General features: G+C 38.0%; 6 protein-coding genes across 6 annotated transcripts; 4 read left to right on the forward strand and 2 right to left on the reverse strand.

Annotated features, from left to right (window-relative positions):
* Positions 1–554: 554 nt before the first annotated feature.
* Positions 555–3,812, forward strand: SAPINGB_P002005 (uncharacterized protein; the record flags this gene model as incomplete). Its single annotated transcript, XM_031996725.1, has 1 exon — positions 555–3,812. The coding sequence occupies one exon, from the start codon at positions 555–557 to the stop codon at positions 3,810–3,812; it is 3,258 nt and encodes a 1,085-aa protein (XP_031852616.1).
* A 3,577-nt stretch (positions 3,813–7,389) lies between these two features.
* Positions 7,390–9,903, forward strand: SAPINGB_P002006 (uncharacterized protein; the record flags this gene model as incomplete). The annotated part of the gene is made up of 1 exon (XM_031996726.1): positions 7,390–9,903. One exon carries the CDS (start codon positions 7,390–7,392, stop codon positions 9,901–9,903), a length of 2,514 nt encoding a protein of 837 aa, XP_031852617.1.
* A 178-nt stretch (positions 9,904–10,081) lies between these two features.
* SAPINGB_P002007 (uncharacterized protein) lies at positions 10,082–11,923 on the reverse strand (the record flags this gene model as incomplete). The annotated part of the gene is made up of 1 exon (XM_031996727.1): positions 10,082–11,923. One exon carries the CDS (start codon positions 11,921–11,923, stop codon positions 10,082–10,084), a length of 1,842 nt encoding a protein of 613 aa, XP_031852618.1.
* Positions 11,924–12,933: 1,010 nt separating this feature from the next.
* SAPINGB_P002008 (uncharacterized protein) lies at positions 12,934–14,571 on the forward strand (the record flags this gene model as incomplete). Its single annotated transcript, XM_031996728.1, has 1 exon — positions 12,934–14,571. The coding sequence occupies one exon, from the start codon at positions 12,934–12,936 to the stop codon at positions 14,569–14,571; it is 1,638 nt and encodes a 545-aa protein (XP_031852619.1).
* Positions 14,572–14,889: 318 nt separating this feature from the next.
* Positions 14,890–15,315, reverse strand: SAPINGB_P002009 (uncharacterized protein; the record flags this gene model as incomplete). Its single annotated transcript, XM_031996729.1, has 1 exon — positions 14,890–15,315. One exon carries the CDS (start codon positions 15,313–15,315, stop codon positions 14,890–14,892), a length of 426 nt encoding a protein of 141 aa, XP_031852620.1.
* A 461-nt stretch (positions 15,316–15,776) lies between these two features.
* SAPINGB_P002010 (uncharacterized protein) lies at positions 15,777–16,787 on the forward strand (the record flags this gene model as incomplete). The annotated part of the gene is made up of 1 exon (XM_031996730.1): positions 15,777–16,787. One exon carries the CDS (start codon positions 15,777–15,779, stop codon positions 16,785–16,787), a length of 1,011 nt encoding a protein of 336 aa, XP_031852621.1.
* Positions 16,788–17,360: the final 573 nt, after the last annotated feature.

The raw sequence follows: 17,360 nt of genomic DNA on the forward strand, positions 1-17,360 counted from the left end.
ACAAAACAAACAAACAAAATCATACAAACATTCACTCCAGTCTATTCAAACAAACAAACAACGCTGGAACATCAATATCTCTTTCAATATCTTTTTTTTCCAGATTGCTATTCATTTCTTATAAATGTTATTATAAAATTCCCATTTTCTCGATTCTTCTATCAGCTCTTTTTTTTTTTCTTCTTCTTCTTCTTCTCATTCCACAATCAACCACACACAACCTCACTACCCATTAAATATCTGATTTTTTTTTCTTTCAGCAAAACCTTTATTATCTCTTAAGATATCTCTTAGATATCTCTTCTTCTATTTTATTTGCCTCGCTTCGATCTCGATTTTTTTTCACGTTGTCGTCAATATCTCAGGACTTGTTTGGCCACATCTATTATAGGCTCACAGTATCTCTTCCCCAGTACATTGTTTTTTGTTTCATCCCTTGTTTGGTCTTCCTTGTCTGGGTTTCTAATACTACTACTACTACCACCACCACCACCACCACCAATTACAAAAAGTCATTTCTATTCTCTCCTCCTTTGAACTTGATCAAAAATAAAATGTCAAATATTCCATCTTCCTCTTCTGCTCCTTCTACTTCATCCTCACAGGGTCCAGCCTCTTCTACACAGGCCCCCCCATCAGGTTCAGCCGCTGCAGGACAGCAAGCTACATCTTCAACAACAACAACAACCACAACAACTTCTTCTTCTTCTTCTTCCTCCTCTTCTTCTATAGCTTCTAATGCTACTGCTGTCTCAGACTTGGGATCTTCCTCAACGGCTTCCGTCGTTGTCATCGGAGGCCCAACAACCACCTCAGGTCCTGTTCCTACTGCTGCCACCCCACAGACTGCTGGAGATTCTAGAAGAATCAGTTTGGCTTCTCTTTCATCCGTCTACACAAATGCAAGCTCAATCTCCACAAATTCATCATCATCATCATCATCTTCTTCTTCTTCTTCTTCTTCTTCAAACTTAGCACCATCAATGGAGCGTCTTGTTTATCCACAGATGATGCCTTCCTATGCTAATCCTTCTTCCACGTCTGTGGCATCTTCAGCTACTCTGATTGAACTATCACATTCAAATTCTTCCATTTCTTCCATTCATCATCACTTCCCCACAGCTCCTTCTATATATGGTTCTCCAAAGTTTTCAGCAGATGATGAAACAACTCACTTAAACTCAAATCTTTTACAACAGCAACAAAATAGACAGGAGTCACAGCAACAGCAACAACAACAGCAAACTCCTACCTTTGAGACTCCTGTGTCTTCTCCACAACCTTTTTCAAATTTGGAATCTACTTCAGTCACTCCTACAGCTACAATGATGAGATTAACACCTCCATCATCTCTTAGACCATCTATCCCTAATCAAAAACCAAACCAATATCAATACCCTTCACCTATTTACTTTTCTCGGGCTTCCACTCCTTCTCCTATGCAGCCCTCATCTCATCATCAATCACATAAACTTAACAAAAAAACAGTAGGCCATCACAACCATTTCCGCAACAACCTTAACGCATTTAGATCACGCCGTCATATTAATAACAAAAAGAAGGGTTCTCTTATTTACTCTTCTCCTAAACCTCATTTAGACTCTCAAAGCCCTGTTGCTGTTGTTGTTACACCCCTTACTAATGACACAAACCTTAACCAGCATAATCATAATCATAATAATAATAATGATAATGATAATAATAATAATAATAATAATAATAATAATAATAATAATAATAATAATAATAATAATAATAATAATAATAATGATAACACTCGTTCTACTACAGATATTACTACTACCACCACAATTAATAATTCTAATACTAATCATGCCTCTTCAACAATTAATACCCCTGTTGCATTATTCCCTAACTTTACTGCTCCTCAAATTACTGCATCTTCCTCGTTGGCCGGGCCCATGGAAATCTCTGCTATTACTACCAATACTACTACTTCTGCTTCCTCCTCTGTCACATCCTCTCCTTCCTCCTCTAATCTTTCCATAACATCTTCTGGAACTGCCACCCCTACTGCTCCACAACAATTACTTTACGACTTGCACAATATTCCAGTAGAAATGCTTCCTCCAGTTAATATCAATTCTCTCCGTGAGATTGAGCTTCAGGAAATTATCAAAAACCCTCAACTTAGACATGACATTGTCTTTGACCCCCAGCTTCAATTTCGTCCCAATCTCGACGGTGAACGTGGAAAGCGCAAAAAGGCTTCTACGGAATATTATTGGAACTCAGTCGTTGCTGAGTGCGAGTCACTTGCCGTTGCATCATCTCCAGAAGAAGTTTCAGTTATTGTCAACAGCCCCCAGTGCAAACTGCCATATCTTTTCATTACACTTCGTGATATTCTCAACTCTCTTCTTCCAGCACATGACCACCAAACTGTCGATGAGGTTCTTGACCTCGAGCTTTTAATGCAGCAGCTCCGCAAAAGTACTCTCGACTTTTCTGCTCTCGCAAACTGGCTGGCAGGAATCTTTAAAGCACATTGCGCCCCCATGCGCGACTATTGGGTCGACCAAATGGTGGCCCGTGTCGAGCAAGGTGTTGAAAACAGATCCCCCCGTCGCATTGTCGAGGGTTTACGCATGATGTTTGCTATCCTGGAGGCCATGAAACTTGACGTTGCTAACCATCAGATTCGTACCCTTCGATCGGTTATGGTGGAAAGCGCTATTGATTTTGAGCAGGATTACTATACTCAAATGGTTGAGAAGAACAAGTTTGACTTGCAAGACTCATTACAATGGTACACTAACAATCTCAACAAGTACCTGAGCTCAAAGGCTCGCCTAGCATCACCGGCTTCTGATGGCATTCTACGACGATCACCGGAAACTTATCGCTCGGCATTTGTCTATGGCACTACGATGCTCATGTCTTGTGCCTCTGACGAAGCTGTGACTGAATTCCCCTCAACGTTTGGGTTTGATTTCGCACGACTGGCTGGATTCCGCGCAGAGGTACGTCAAATTGTGTGTCTTCATTTGAGCATATCTCTGTTTCGTGAGCTGTTAATGTTGCAGCTTAACAAAAAGCAGGGTCTTACCAATATGATGCGTCGCCGGATGTTTAATCAAGCCACTACTGTTGGCGAGGTTGACAAGATGAAGCAACAAGTCTTGGCGATTGTTACAGACTCGTACGGCAATGCCAAGTGGACTAAAAACACTTCGATTTTGGCCCTTGAGATTGCCCGTTGCGTCGAAGTGGCCTGCACTCAGTCTACTGCTGAACGGGCTGCTCTGGCCACCATGATTCCTCCTGAAGATGTCATTGATATGGCAAGCAACTGGCTGTTTAAGCATCTACAGCCCAAGTCAATGGTGTACAAGCTGGTAGAGACCAAGGTTATCAATGCACTTGTTGAGGTTTGCTCCAAGTCGATGAGTACCTTTTCGACTCTGGACCAGGTCCCATCATTGACCAATCCAGAACTGTTTATTGTTCGACCTGGTGGAGGTTCAGCTGCTTCAACTATACCTCAAGGAAACATCAATGCACCAGCATCAATGTCGCCTGAGGTTTGTGGCCGCAAGGAGATTTTGGAGATGGGCTCCAAGGCACTAGTGTTGCTGCACTTTCACTGGGGCGTTTTTTCCAAGTTTTACGTGCACTATGCATCATTGGGTGAAAATGATGATTTACGGTCGCAGTACTCGTCAAGCTCACTTTCAGAAGACAGTAGCAGTGGTGGAGACGTGCCGCGCACCAAGCACAACAATGCCAACGCGTCAGCTGTGCTGGCAAACAAAAAGTCTGCAGACAATGAAATCACGCAGTCTTTATGAATATTTTTCTCTTTTTTTTTTATTTGAAATGAATGATTTAAAATTTATTTGATATGACTTTTTTTTTATGTTTTTTTATGTTTTTTTTTTTTTTTTCTTTTTGGTATAAAAACTTATGTATGTATGTATTTTGGGTCTTAATATTTTATATTATAATTATATATAACGATATTTTAAAGAAAAAAAAATCTTGTTATTTTATTCAATTGAATCTTTATTTTTTAATATATTTTTTTTTTAATTACCAAAAATGGAGTAGATAGTTTTGTCAAGACATTAAAAAAAAAAAATGAATCTTACTCATGTATGGGCACAGTGTAAAATTTGAAAAAAAAAAATACTATAGTACCAAGTAACTAACTAAATTTTACAATATATATATTTGGGTACACATAACGTTTTTAATTTTTTTTTTTTTCAAGTAGCTACACGAGCAATTTGATCTGCGACTCAGGGGCAAGGAGTTTTACCAGCAGAGCGGAAGAAGTTTTTTTTTTTTTTTATTTTATTTTATATCAAAGTTAAGTTTGATAGTTGTATACTTTTATGATGTTAATAGATATAATTGGAAAATAAAAAGGAAAATAAAAAGGAAAATAAAAAGGAAAAGAAAAAGGGGGGAAAGGTTAAAAAGAAAGAATTGAAGATCCACTTCTACGATAGGTTTTTATTTTATTTTATTATTTTTTTTTAAGTCTAAAACTAGATCATTTTCTTCTTGACTACCCTCAATTTTTCTAGATATCCACACTTCTAATAACTGGGTTACATATACCAAGGATAACAAAAAAAAAAGGTAAAAAAAAAAAAATTTGTTCCGATTGCTTGCTTGCTTGCTTGATGCAAATTTGAAATTATTTATTTATTTTAGTAAACTTATGAATATCAGGGGCAAGAGCAAGACGAGAGGGGGGAAAAAAAAGTAGTATTGTAGTAATATTTTTTTTTTTTTTTTTTGAGACCTGTCATTTTGTAGAATTTATATATATAAGTATATATACTTATATATTATTATATATTATTATAATTTTATTAAAATGTTTATATTTTTTATACAAGTTTTTCTAAATAAAAAAAAAACAAGAGACTTTTAGATTTTCTCAGTGTTAATTTAAAAAAAAAAGTAAAAGTATAGAATATTATGAATATTCTTATATTCTATCTAAAGGGGTTTTATTTTATTTTATTTTTTATTTAAATCAATTACTGGACAGTCCATTTTAACAGAGAAAATGAAAAAAAAACAACAAAAATGGAGATAGGTTTATAATAAGTATATATACATATGGAAATATTATCTGGACTATCTAATATAAATGCTACTAACCAGTATATACAAAATAGGAATAGTAAAGTAAAAACTTATTATAATTATTATAGGTACATACTTCTCTTGTGGATGATGATGATGATGATGTTGTTGTTGTTGTCGTTGTCTATGCCACCAAATTTGTTAACAATTTTTTTTTTTTTTCGTTTTTTGATTAAAATCAGGTATTTATCACTTAAGTAGATCATGATGGATGATAGATAATATTGTGGCAAAAAAAAAAAAAAAAAAAAGCATTGACAGTAGTTATAGATCCAATCTGAAAAGCTTTTTATCAAGAAGTTGTAGGAGTAAGGAAGTAAATTAAAGGAAATAAAAAAAAAAAAAAAGAGAAAAAAGTTTCCATCCTTCTTTTCTTCTTTTGTATGACCTCCTTTTGCAAAGAAAAAAAAAAAAAAAGCCTCCATCTCCCCCCCTTTTTTTTTTTTTTTTTTCTCTCTCTCTCTCTCTCTATCTCTATCTTTCTCTTATGGCCCGCCCCCTTGGCCCTCGTTCTTCCACCCCCCCTCTCCATTGTTGTTTGTTCCTGATCTAAATTAACATAAAGATCGTCAAGACACTAAGAGAGAAACGGGGAAGGGGGGTTTTTTTTATGTCGAGGAGACATATATGATATGTGTAGAGAATACAAATGGTTATTTAGGGTAATAATGTATTATATATGTTTAGAAACAATTACAAGAGGTACATTTTTTTTTTTTTAAGAATGATTCGTTACTGTTTACAATAAAGCAGAAGAGAAAAATAAAAGACATAGAGACAAAGAAATAAAGAAAGAATAATGATTGTGAGAAATGTAAAAAAAAAAATACCTCCAGTGTTTTTTTATAGTTATAACTAAGTTAGTTAAGAAATAAAACCGTTTTAATTTAGATTTGATTTTGGGTTTATTTAGAGACAGTCATTTATTAATAACAGATTATATTATATATATATTCCAACATGACAAAACACTAAAAGTAAGAAAAAAAAAACAACTTTATGGGTTTTAAGGTGGAGTTTATACTCTACAAGTCAAATGAGAATGTAAAAAAAATTATTTTATTTCATTTTTTCTTGATGAAAGTTTACAAATATTTCAAGATGAATTTATATATATAAAATCATTGTCAATATTGAAAAAAAAAGAGAGTATTTTATTTTATTTTTTTTTTTAATTTGAGGGTTTGTTAGATGTTGCGTGATTAAAAAACAAAAAAATTTATATATATAAAAAGTAGAATATGAAACAACAAAAAAAAAAAAGAGAACATGACTTTTATTATTATTATTATTTATTTAATTTTTTTTTCTCATCAATCAAGGGTATCGTTCATATATTCTAAATAATAATATATAATTTTAATAAAAAATATAAATGAAACAATTGGTGCTTTGTTTTGTGATATTGAAAAGTTTTTATTTTAATATTGTTGAAAGAAAAAAACAAAATTACGTAATAAATTTATGGGGGAAGGAAAAATGAATTATATTTTTTTTAAAAAAAAACAAAAAAAACAAAAAAAACAAAAAAATTACTAGTTACCCAATTTAAGGCAAATGCGGCTTAAATTAAAATAAGAAATTTATCACGAGACCATAAAATCCCTAGCCCATATAAATCATGTGATTGAACCGTTTAAATATATAAATTAGAAAAAAATAAAAAAAAAAAAAAATTCTCTCGCGTGTTGGTCGTAAACAATAACAACAACAACAACAACAAAAATTAACAAAACGCGACTTTTTTTTTTTATTTACATTTTGCAATTTTTATTTACATTTTTTTTTTTTTCTAACAACAAATACATACAAACCAATCAATAAAAAAAACTCGTCACGCGGGGAGCTTCCTAAGTCTCTTTTATTTCTTTTTTTCTTCTTGCTTTACAGCCTAATTTTTTTTTTTTTTTTTGTCTAATCTATCTACAAGATATATTGAAGAAAAGAAAAAAAAAGAAAGAAAGAAGAAAGAAGAAGAAGAAGAATAAGAAGAAGACTGATCAAAAAGTGTCTTCTCTTTGATTCTTTTCAAAATAAATACCTCTCTAATTCCTTTAATTTTCTCATAGGATAGACTGCTATATACCCAATAGACATCGACTTTCAACCAAGAGTTCACCTCCAATTGATTTAAGGATCTCTTATCTATCTTGTTAAAAATTACATTGCATAATACCCTCTCTAGCTACTACTACTACTACTACTACTACTACTACTACTACTACTACTACTACTACTACTACTACTACTACCACTCCTATAACAATGGTCTACCAACATCCTTCCGGTGCAAACAACGCTCTTTTACCATTTGCTCACAATGAATCTCGCCCACCAAACGAACTAGCTCTAAGCACTGTTGTTCCTCCTGCATCAACTTCTACCGTAAACATCAACCATCCTACGACAACCGCCACTAATAATATTATTACGACTTCAGAATCTTATTTTGGCCCGCCTTACTCTGTTTCTGGCTCATATACACGCAGCGGTGCATTGGGTCTTGGACTTAGTATGGGAATTGGTGGGTACTCTTCTTTAACTTCTGATTCACTGGACGGTCCTAGTCTACCAAGCTCTAGTATTGTGGACTCAGAAGACGGTAAAGGCATTTACTTTTTTGAAGAAAAACGAATGGCTGGAGGTAATATCCCAGGATATATGGAGTTTACCAGCGGTAATTCCATGTATAAAATGGAATACCATGGAATTTCAGGCACATCAAATGATACCCCAAAGAGTTTTGCACGACACCGTGAAAGATTTAGTGATAATATGCTGGATGATAATGATGAGGAAGAAGAAGAAGAAGATGGGGACAATGAAAGTTTTTGTCAAGAAGAAAATGATCAAGAAAATAGTGAAAAGTTAGGAAACGGTGGTGGCAAAAGACGTCGCAATTTTGGTACCCCTAGCGCTAAACGATTTCACGATATGACTTGTGACTTGCCTCCTAGTTCGCCACCGCCACCTGTCGACATGGATGAAGACGATGAAGTCAATGATTTTGGAGAGTTTAACTTGACTAAAGATACAAACGCACAGCGTCATGTCTTTGAAACTGAAGCTGATTCTTCTTTAATTATGGATCCCCATATTAACAACAGTACATATACTCCACCAAGCATCTCTTCCTCTTCTTCTTCATCTTCGCGCAAACACGAAAAGAGCACACTTAAAAGCGCAGCATCATTTTTTTCTAGCAGGAGAATACCTGCTCCGATGTCGTCTAATGGCGCATACAGTGCAAATAGCATCAGCATTGTTTCGCCTATTAAAAGCAAATCCGCTTACCGTTCGGCTTTTAAAAACCCTAAGGACAAGCAATCTATTTTATCTTTGCCGTTGTTATCTTCATCATCGTCGGCAGCATCATCCTCGTTTCCCTTGCATCATGCACACTCTGTAGAACACCATTATTACCAGCATCTTCCTCATCACGGACCTGAACCATGGGGGTACGCTCAGGCCCGAGAAATTATTAAAACTGCATGTAACGACAATGACCGGTCAATCCACCTCGACGATATGGGACTCACCGATGTACCACCAGAGATTGCGGATCTCAAGCATATGGTATGGACCGATAAAAACATGCAGACCATATGCTCAGATCTTCATTTGTATTTGGCCAACAATCAACTTACACGCGTCCCGCCGCCACTGTTGGCCTTGGACAATCTCACAGTGCTCTCCCTACGGGGAAACCAATTGACCGACTTGCCACCGGCTGTGGCTCGTTTTGGTAGGCTTCAGAATTTGTCGATCGGTATTAACTGCCTCAAGTACCTGCCAAGCGAACTGTTATTGCTCAAAAACCTGACGGTCCTTGCACCACATCCTAATCCTTATCAGCAGATCCCCGCGGAACATCGTGAGCTTGCAGAATCCATCAAACAGAAAAAGACTACAGGTGGCAGTGTGTCAACAACTGATGGCGATGGTTATTATTTCATTCAAAAAGAAGATACCTCTATTTCTCGACCTAAAGAATATACCGAAGGTGCTATACGATACTGGGTTGAGCCTCATGTTGATTTAAAAAAATACGGGAACCTTATTGCCTTTGCACGACCAGTTCCTAAAGAACATCAATTCCCTGAAGCCACTGAAAAGGCTATAGCATCTCAACCAGTCCATTTACCTTCACCTTTACCCTCTCCAAGTTCATCCTTCTCCGGAACTGATGCTCTGAAAACACCTATTACAGACACATTTGCTAGTACCACAAAACAACATGCCGCCGTCATTGCGTCTACCGATATACATCTACCATCACCGGCACGCACAATCAGCGATAAATCTCAAGAGACAATATCAACTCTTAGCATTGGGGAAGAAGCTGCGCGGTGTAATGCGCTGAAAACAGGCCTACCTCCGCATGTTCTTGTGGGCCCACCACATCTTAGCGATTACTGTGCACGCGTGGTTGCAGCACATGTACGACCTGAGAGCGCAGAACTTGATACATTATGCGATGCACGCACACAACCGGTTGTGCGCGGGCTTGTAGATGAGGCTGCCATTGCAGCACAGCGAGGAGCTAGGTGTGGGCAGTGCTATGGCGAATTGGCGGCGGAGTCAGCGGGCACAATGGGGGCTGGAGTCGGACATGCGTTTGAATGGTGGGACGGCATCAAGGGTCACCATGGACTGGTATTTGTGCGCGAATTTTGTAGCACTCGATGTGTTGTGGAGTGGGCCCAGGGAGTGAATTCGCAGCTGCCCGAGTGTCTTGATCTGTGGGCATCTTCTAATGTCCGTACTTTTAACTATTAAACGAAGTTTTTGTATTTTTTTTTTTTTTTTTGCTCAAATTTGTTATTTTTCATTTTTCATTTACTACTATTATTTTTCTACTATTTTTTCCCTTTTAGTTTATTATCATTGCATTTTATATATTTAACTTATTATTCTTATATATATTAATAAATAAAATAAAAAAAAATTACTTGTTTCACAGTAAAGAGGTGATATCCGGAGTCACGACCATCTTGCGAGTCACTTGGCCAATAAGAAAAGCCTGCTCTGCCGCTTGATCAAACACAACCACATCTTGAAGAAAGTTAGCGAGTGTACCTTGCGATACCTCCATGACCACAGGACCCATGGTCATTGTTAGTCGACCCGACTTGTGCACACGCAGCTTCCCCACCATTCCTTCAGGATACTGTCGACGTAAATCCTCGACGTTAGCGGAGGAAGCCGAAGAAGAAGAAGAAGAAGAAGAAGCAGCAGCAGCGGCTGCCGCGGCAGCTGCGCGGGACGCGTCCGATACAGAAGTACCAGGAGCGGAAGATGCAGAAGAAGCTTTTGCAGAACCACTAGAAGCGGGGGCATCGGGCATCTCCGCATCTTCACCATTCTTTGAAGGCGCGGCAAACATGGGCGCCACAACAGGCATTTGGAAAAAGTAGAGCTTATGTTCAATTTCTATGCGCTTGGCTTCAGCATTTGCTTCAGCAGTTGTTGATCCTTCTTCACTTCCTTCTTCTCCTGAAGTTTCTGGAGCAGGTGTATTTGATGATTCACGAGCAGCATCAGCAGCAGCCGCCGCAGCAGCCGCCGCCGCAGAAGAGCCCATAAACTCGTTAAGAATGGCTTTGTGATCTCGCGAAACACGTTTCAGTTCTGTCATTTCTTCAGGTGAAATGTAAGAAGCAGCACGCGTCGCAGGAATAAATGGTGTAGCCGACCGTGACCGAGCCTTGACTTCTTGGAGCCTTTGTTTGCGGGCAAGCATGGCCTGTAATCCGGTAGGTTTTTTGTCTTTATCTTCCAGCTTGACAGCCCCATCTTCGCCCATAATCACATCGCCAGATTCGTCCACTTTGGGAGACTCTGAGCGCGATGATTCACTACCACTATCATTATCTGCCAAATTAAGATTAGCCGATGGGTCCACAAGTACCTCGATATCATCTGCGTCAAACTCTCGCGCGTCGAACCTCACCACACCAGCTTCCTTATCTGCACCGCTGGATGCAGATTCACGCTCGCTATCACGAGCTGGACGAATAGGAAAGAATTCGTCAATATCAATACCGAGTGACCGGGTCATGTTGAATGCATTTTGGTCTGGATCATTTTCATCCTCATCCTCGTTTTCATCTTCGAGTTTACCTGGAGTTCCATCAGCCTTAAGTACGCTAGGAGAAGCTGACATGTAACGACCAGCCTGTGCAGGGTCCAAAGCTCCACCTCGGATCTCCATTGCAGGAGAAAACCGTCGTCCACGGAATTCGGCTGCATCCAGAGACGCAAATGCACCTACGGCTTGAGTTTGCATTGGCTCAAACCGTCCACGCCGACCACCACGGCCGCCACCACGGCTACCACCGCGACCTCCATTGGCACCTCCACGTGCACCTCCACGAGCACCTCCGCGAGCACCACCACGGCCGCCGGGTCCTGTGGCTGTGGGTGGAGGTGTAGGGGCTGATGTTTTGGATAATGCTGGGGCTGTTCGTTCACGTTCTTCTCGCGACCGACGAGCCACAATTTTAGGCATAAAGCCAGCTTTGCGAGCGGGACCACTGGAAGCAGAAGAAGAAGCAGTAGAAGAAGAAGTAGCCCCAGGGGTTACAGAGGCAGAGCCTGATACTGCTGGGGTATTATTATTATTATTATTATTATTATTATCAGAGGAAGAGCCCGTGAGTACATCTGATGGGGCAGGGGTATTAGCTGTAGAGCTTGCGGAGCCTGCCGAGGATGGTCTTACAGGAGTTCCACCAGGAGTGGAACGAGCGAGAGATGAAAGACGAGAAGTTCTTGGTGGAGGGGGTTTAGGAGGCATTGTGGTATATAAATAAGAGTTGATGCAAGAGCTGGTTGTTAAGATATTTCAGCTTTGAAATCAATTTTATATATATATATATATATTTTTTTTTTTTTTTTTGGTAATGATGATCTCTAAAGGCTTTGAGTATAATTTTTTTTCAAGAGTGCTTACATAATTTAATTTTTTATAAAAAAACGACATTACAAGTTTGTTACATTAAACATTGTAATAAACTTTAGCCACAAAGTGTGGCTTGTATTCATGTTAATTCACGTGATGTACTTTAAATTTTACTTTTAATTTTCCTTCACCACCACCATCACCACTACCACTACTATTTTTTTTTTTTTATTTCTTCCTACATTTCCAAATTTTCCCCCTCCCTCTCCCCCCTAAAAATATCAAAAATTTTCCCTTCTTTTTTTTTATTTTTTAATAAATAAATAATCCTCTTTAAATTTTAATTGAAAAAAAAAAAATTCCAATTCTATAATATCCAAAAGAATCTCGTACAACTGTTGTTCTAATAAATCTTTCTTAATTGACTTTTTTTTTTTTATTATTATTATTACTACTGCTATTACTTGCCACTATTGTTGTTGTTGTTGTTGTTATTGATATTATTACACCACGCCTGTGCGATCCTTTTTTATTTGGCGTGTTTCTCAAAGCCTTTGTGAATACAATTTTTTTTTTGCCTCCTTTCTCCAGACTTTTTGGTAACAAAAAAAAATCCTAAGCATTTTAAAAAAAAAAAAAATAATAATAATAATAAAAAAATTATACACCACCACCACCACTACTACAACCAAAAACTACTCTTCAAATTTTATAGCATTGATAACAGCAACAACAATTCTAACACCGCCACCACAAACTTTGACCTATCCTATATTGCTCAAACTAGATATTAAACTATCTTCATTTTTATTTTCATTTTCTTTTTCATTTTCATCATCATTATCATCATCTTCATTATCATCTCCATCTCCATCATCTAACCTACTATAATACCACCTACTACCATGACTGATAACGACAGCACAAACCCCAAGCAGACATGGAAGTTCTCACAGTGCTTTGGCGATAAGAGTGACATTGAAAATATCACGGAGGCAGACGTCATCTCAACAGTTGAATTTGACCATACAGGCGACTACCTGGCCACCGGAGATAGAGGCGGCCGCGTGGTACTATTTGAACGCAACCAGACCAAAAAGGGATGCGAATACAAATTCCACACGGAGTTCCAATCCCATGATGCAGAGTTTGATTATCTAAAATCACTTGAGATTGAAGAGAAAATCAATAAGATCAAGTGGTGCAAGCGTCAGAACCAAGCACATTTTTTGCTTTCCACAAATGACAAGACCATTAAGCTTTGGAAGATTTATGAAAAGAACCTCAAGGTCGTTGTGGAAAATAATCTTTCAGATATGGCTGCAGCCAATGGTGGATCCCTGCCTCTTAACTTGAGCAACCTCGGAGGAATCCCTGGATTTAATCCTGCAAACTCGCTTTTACCTAATAATGGACAAAACTCTGCTGCGGCGGCCGCGGCGGCTGCGGCAGCAGCGGCAGCAGCAGCAGGAGCATCGTCGGTTACAAATAATGGCACCAATCCAAACACTTTTAACAATGGGCCCGCTGGCGGGGCTGCTGGAGGTCGCTCCACTGGCGGACTCTTGTCTCTGAACAATCTCCGGCTCCCGCGGCTGTCTCTGCACGAGACAATTATAGCTGCAACTCCTCGCCGAATCTATGCCAATGCTCATACTTACCACATCAATTCGATAAGTGTTAATTCAGATGGTGAGACTTTTATTAGTGCTGATGATTTGAGAATAAACTTATGGAATCTAGGGATTGCAGACCAGAGTTTCAATATTGTGGACATTAAGCCGGCCAATATGGAAGAGCTGACGGAGGTGATTACTGCTGCAGAGTTTCATCCCACTAGCTGCAACCTGTTTATGTACTCGTCATCCAAGGGCACAATCAAGCTTGCGGATATGCGAGAAAATGCGCTATGCGACCACCATGCCAAAATTTATGAGGAATGGATGGATCCTGCGCAACACTCGTTTTTTACTGAAATTACGTCAAGCATTTCTGACGTGCGGTTTTCCTTTGATGGGCGGTATATTGTTTCTCGCGATTACATGACTGTAAAGATTTGGGATGTGAATATGGAGAGGGAGCCTGTCAAGACGATTAGCATTCATGAGCATATTCGTGACAAGCTGTGTGATACTTATGAGAATGATGCGATTTTTGATAAGTTTGAGGTTGTATTTTCTGGGGATGGCAAGTCTGTTATGACGGGATCTTACAATAACAATTTTATGATTTACCCGAATGCAGTGGATCCGAATGCTGAGGAGACGGAGATTGTGTTACAAGCTGATAAGAGTGCATTTAAGGCCAAGAAGGTTGGGATGCCCATGTCGATGAACAATGGTGGAATGATGAAGAATGGGGGTCGCAATAGTAATGGTCGTGGTCAAAGTCCTGGTCGGGGCACTATGAATATGATGCGCCGAGACTTGGATTATGAGACGATTGACTTTAAAAAGAATATATTGCACTTGAGTTGGCATCCACGCGAAAACTCTATAGCGATAGCTGCGACAAACAATTTGTTTGTATTTTCGACCTTGTAATAGTGGAGGGGGTTTCATATATACTATTAATTAATTAATAATAATAATAATAATAATCAACATCATTATAATTCTACGAATCGTAATAATTTATATATATATATATATAATAACTTTGTTAAGATGTGTATGTTTATATATATATAGTATATATGCTTACAAGGAAGATTTTAAAGTAGTTCAAAATATGGTTCAAAAACTCAAAAAATTTTTCTTTTTTTTTTGTGTGTGTTTGTTTGTTTAAAGGATAGTTTAGAATAAGAATCAAAGATACATTAAAGCGATAATATTGTTATAATTAAAAAAAATAAGATTTTTCTAGTCAGACTCTCTCTTGTGGTTGAAGTAATCGTTCCAGAAAAGAGTCTTGTCACCATTACCCCAGAAGAAACGGGTGGTTCTAACATTCTGGTAGTCAAACTCTGGGGGGAGTTCAGAGTCAGGGAGACGGGGGTGAGCAGCCAAGTGTTCAAAATGTTCCTTCTCAATGATATAAGTGTGAATAGCAGTGGCAGCAATGACGGGGACAACGACAAAGAGAGAGATCTTTCCCCAGAACTTAGCAGTAGCCTCAGAGTGGTGAGCAGTTTCCTCCTCAAGCTTGATAAACTCGGCACCGGCAGCAGCATCAGGCTTGTAAGTGAATGCTGAGCGGACCTCAGACTCGTGGCCGTGCTTGACGGAGGTGAAGTTGCGACGGAGAGTAGGAGCAATGGCTCTACGAGTGAAAGCGCGGGAAAGCATTGTTTGATATATGATGAGGAGAGTTGTGGTGATGATGATGATATATTAAAAAAAAAAAAAAAAAAAAAAAAAGAGAGAGAGAATGGATAAGAAGGAAAAGGGGTTTGGTATATAGAAAAAAAAAAAAATTGTGTGTGTGTGTGTGTGGATAAAGCAAAAATTTTATTGGGTCACTGGCTATTGGCAGTAACAGATGGGTGGGTAAATGGTGTTGATGGTGGTGGTGGTGGTGCCATTTTTTTTAATATTATTTTAAAAAAAAAAATGCAAAATTAATCACGTGAAAATCACGTGAAAATCTGACCATTTTTTTTTATTATTGTTGTTGCGCCAACTGAAAACCACAGTTTTTTTTTTTTTTTTATTTTTTCAAAAAATCTCAGCTGTTTTGTAAATCTCAATCTCAATCACAATCACAATCACAATCAATTCAAACCAAAATAATAATAATAAAAAAAAATATGTCTAACCTTAGCAAAGACCCGGCTCCGGCCATCGATGTCAATAATCTTACTTATATCTTCCCTAACGGTACAACAGGTATCTACCCAACATCACTCAAACTTCCTCGCGGTTCACGTACTCTACTCATTGGCGCAAATGGTGCAGGCAAATCTACACTCCTTCGTGTTCTGGCAGGCAAAACTCTGGCGCGACAAGGTGCCGTGCGTATCTATGGCCGTGACCCATTCCGCACCCACGGCTCAGCTGCACGGTCTGATGACGGTATTGATTTTGCACTAACATACTTGGGCACTGAGTGGGCTACTAACCCAATTGTTCGCTATGACCTAGGTGTTGTCGAGTTACTCGAATCCATGGGTGGCGGCACATCTGGAGCATATGCTGATCGACGTAAGCTGCTTGTGGATATCCTTGACATTGATTTGCGCTGGCGCATGCATCGTGCTAGTGACGGTGAGCGTCGTAGAGTTCAACTTGCTATGGGGTTGATGCGTCCTTGGACTGTGTTACTGTTAGATGAAGTTACTGTGGATTTGGATGTACTTGTACGTGCGCGGTTATTAGATTTCTTACGCACTGAAACAGAGACCCGTGATTGTGCTGTTATTTACGCAACCCATATTTTTGATGGTCTCGGTGAATGGCCCACCCATGCTGTCCATATGCATGCTGGTGCTATAACTCATTTTGGTGAATATGTTGTTGAGCTTGAAGAAAAGAAGGATGGTTCTGTTTCTAAAGTTTCAGTGGCTGGTGTTGCTCTTGACCATTTTGAGACAAACCGTATTGTACGTCATGGATCAACTGGTGAAACTGAAATTGTACCAGCAACTACAATTACAGCAGATGATGTGGCTGGAGCACTTGTAATTCCAAAGAATAGTGTATTGCTGGAATTGGCACTACAATGGCTGCGGCATGACTTGACAGAACGTGGGGAGCGAAGTGAACATTTGTCATGGGCTGAAATTCGTGAGAGGGTACTTGGACCAGAGAAGTCTTCATGATATATTATTATTATTATTATTATTATTATTATTATTATTATTATTATTATTATTATTATTATTATTATTATTATTATTATTATTATTATTATTATAGAAGATGGCTTAGTAAGCATATTACATTGTAAAATTAGCCGCATTAAATATCACGTGCGTAGAGAATTATTTTTTTGTAATGTCATAAAAAAAACAATTTTTTGTTAGAAGCGGTGCTTCTATTGTTGTTGTTGTAACAAGAGTGGCAAAAAAAAAAAATAAATATATAAAAGATCGCTGATTTGATTTCTGACATCATTTGTTTTTTTTTTTTTTTTTTTTTTGTTTATGAAAAATTTCTGTTGTTATTATTTATTTTTTTTTTTTTTTTTTAAATACACACACACATAAAAAAAAAAATAACGAAAACCCTTTACAATCAATAAAATCTTTAAAACCTTTACAACCACCACCAAAAAAAAAAAAAAATAAAACTCACATTTAAATCCATTTCAGTCCATTTCAGTACATTTCAATCTATTCCATTCTATCTTATTCTATTCTATATCATTCAACTTCTGATCATGTTTGGCCCTT

This window comes from Magnusiomyces paraingens (assembly GCF_902498895.1).
Source record: "Magnusiomyces paraingens strain CBS 517.90 genome assembly, contig: contig2, whole genome shotgun sequence".
Taxonomy (NCBI): domain Eukaryota; kingdom Fungi; phylum Ascomycota; class Dipodascomycetes; order Dipodascales; family Dipodascaceae; genus Magnusiomyces; species Magnusiomyces paraingens.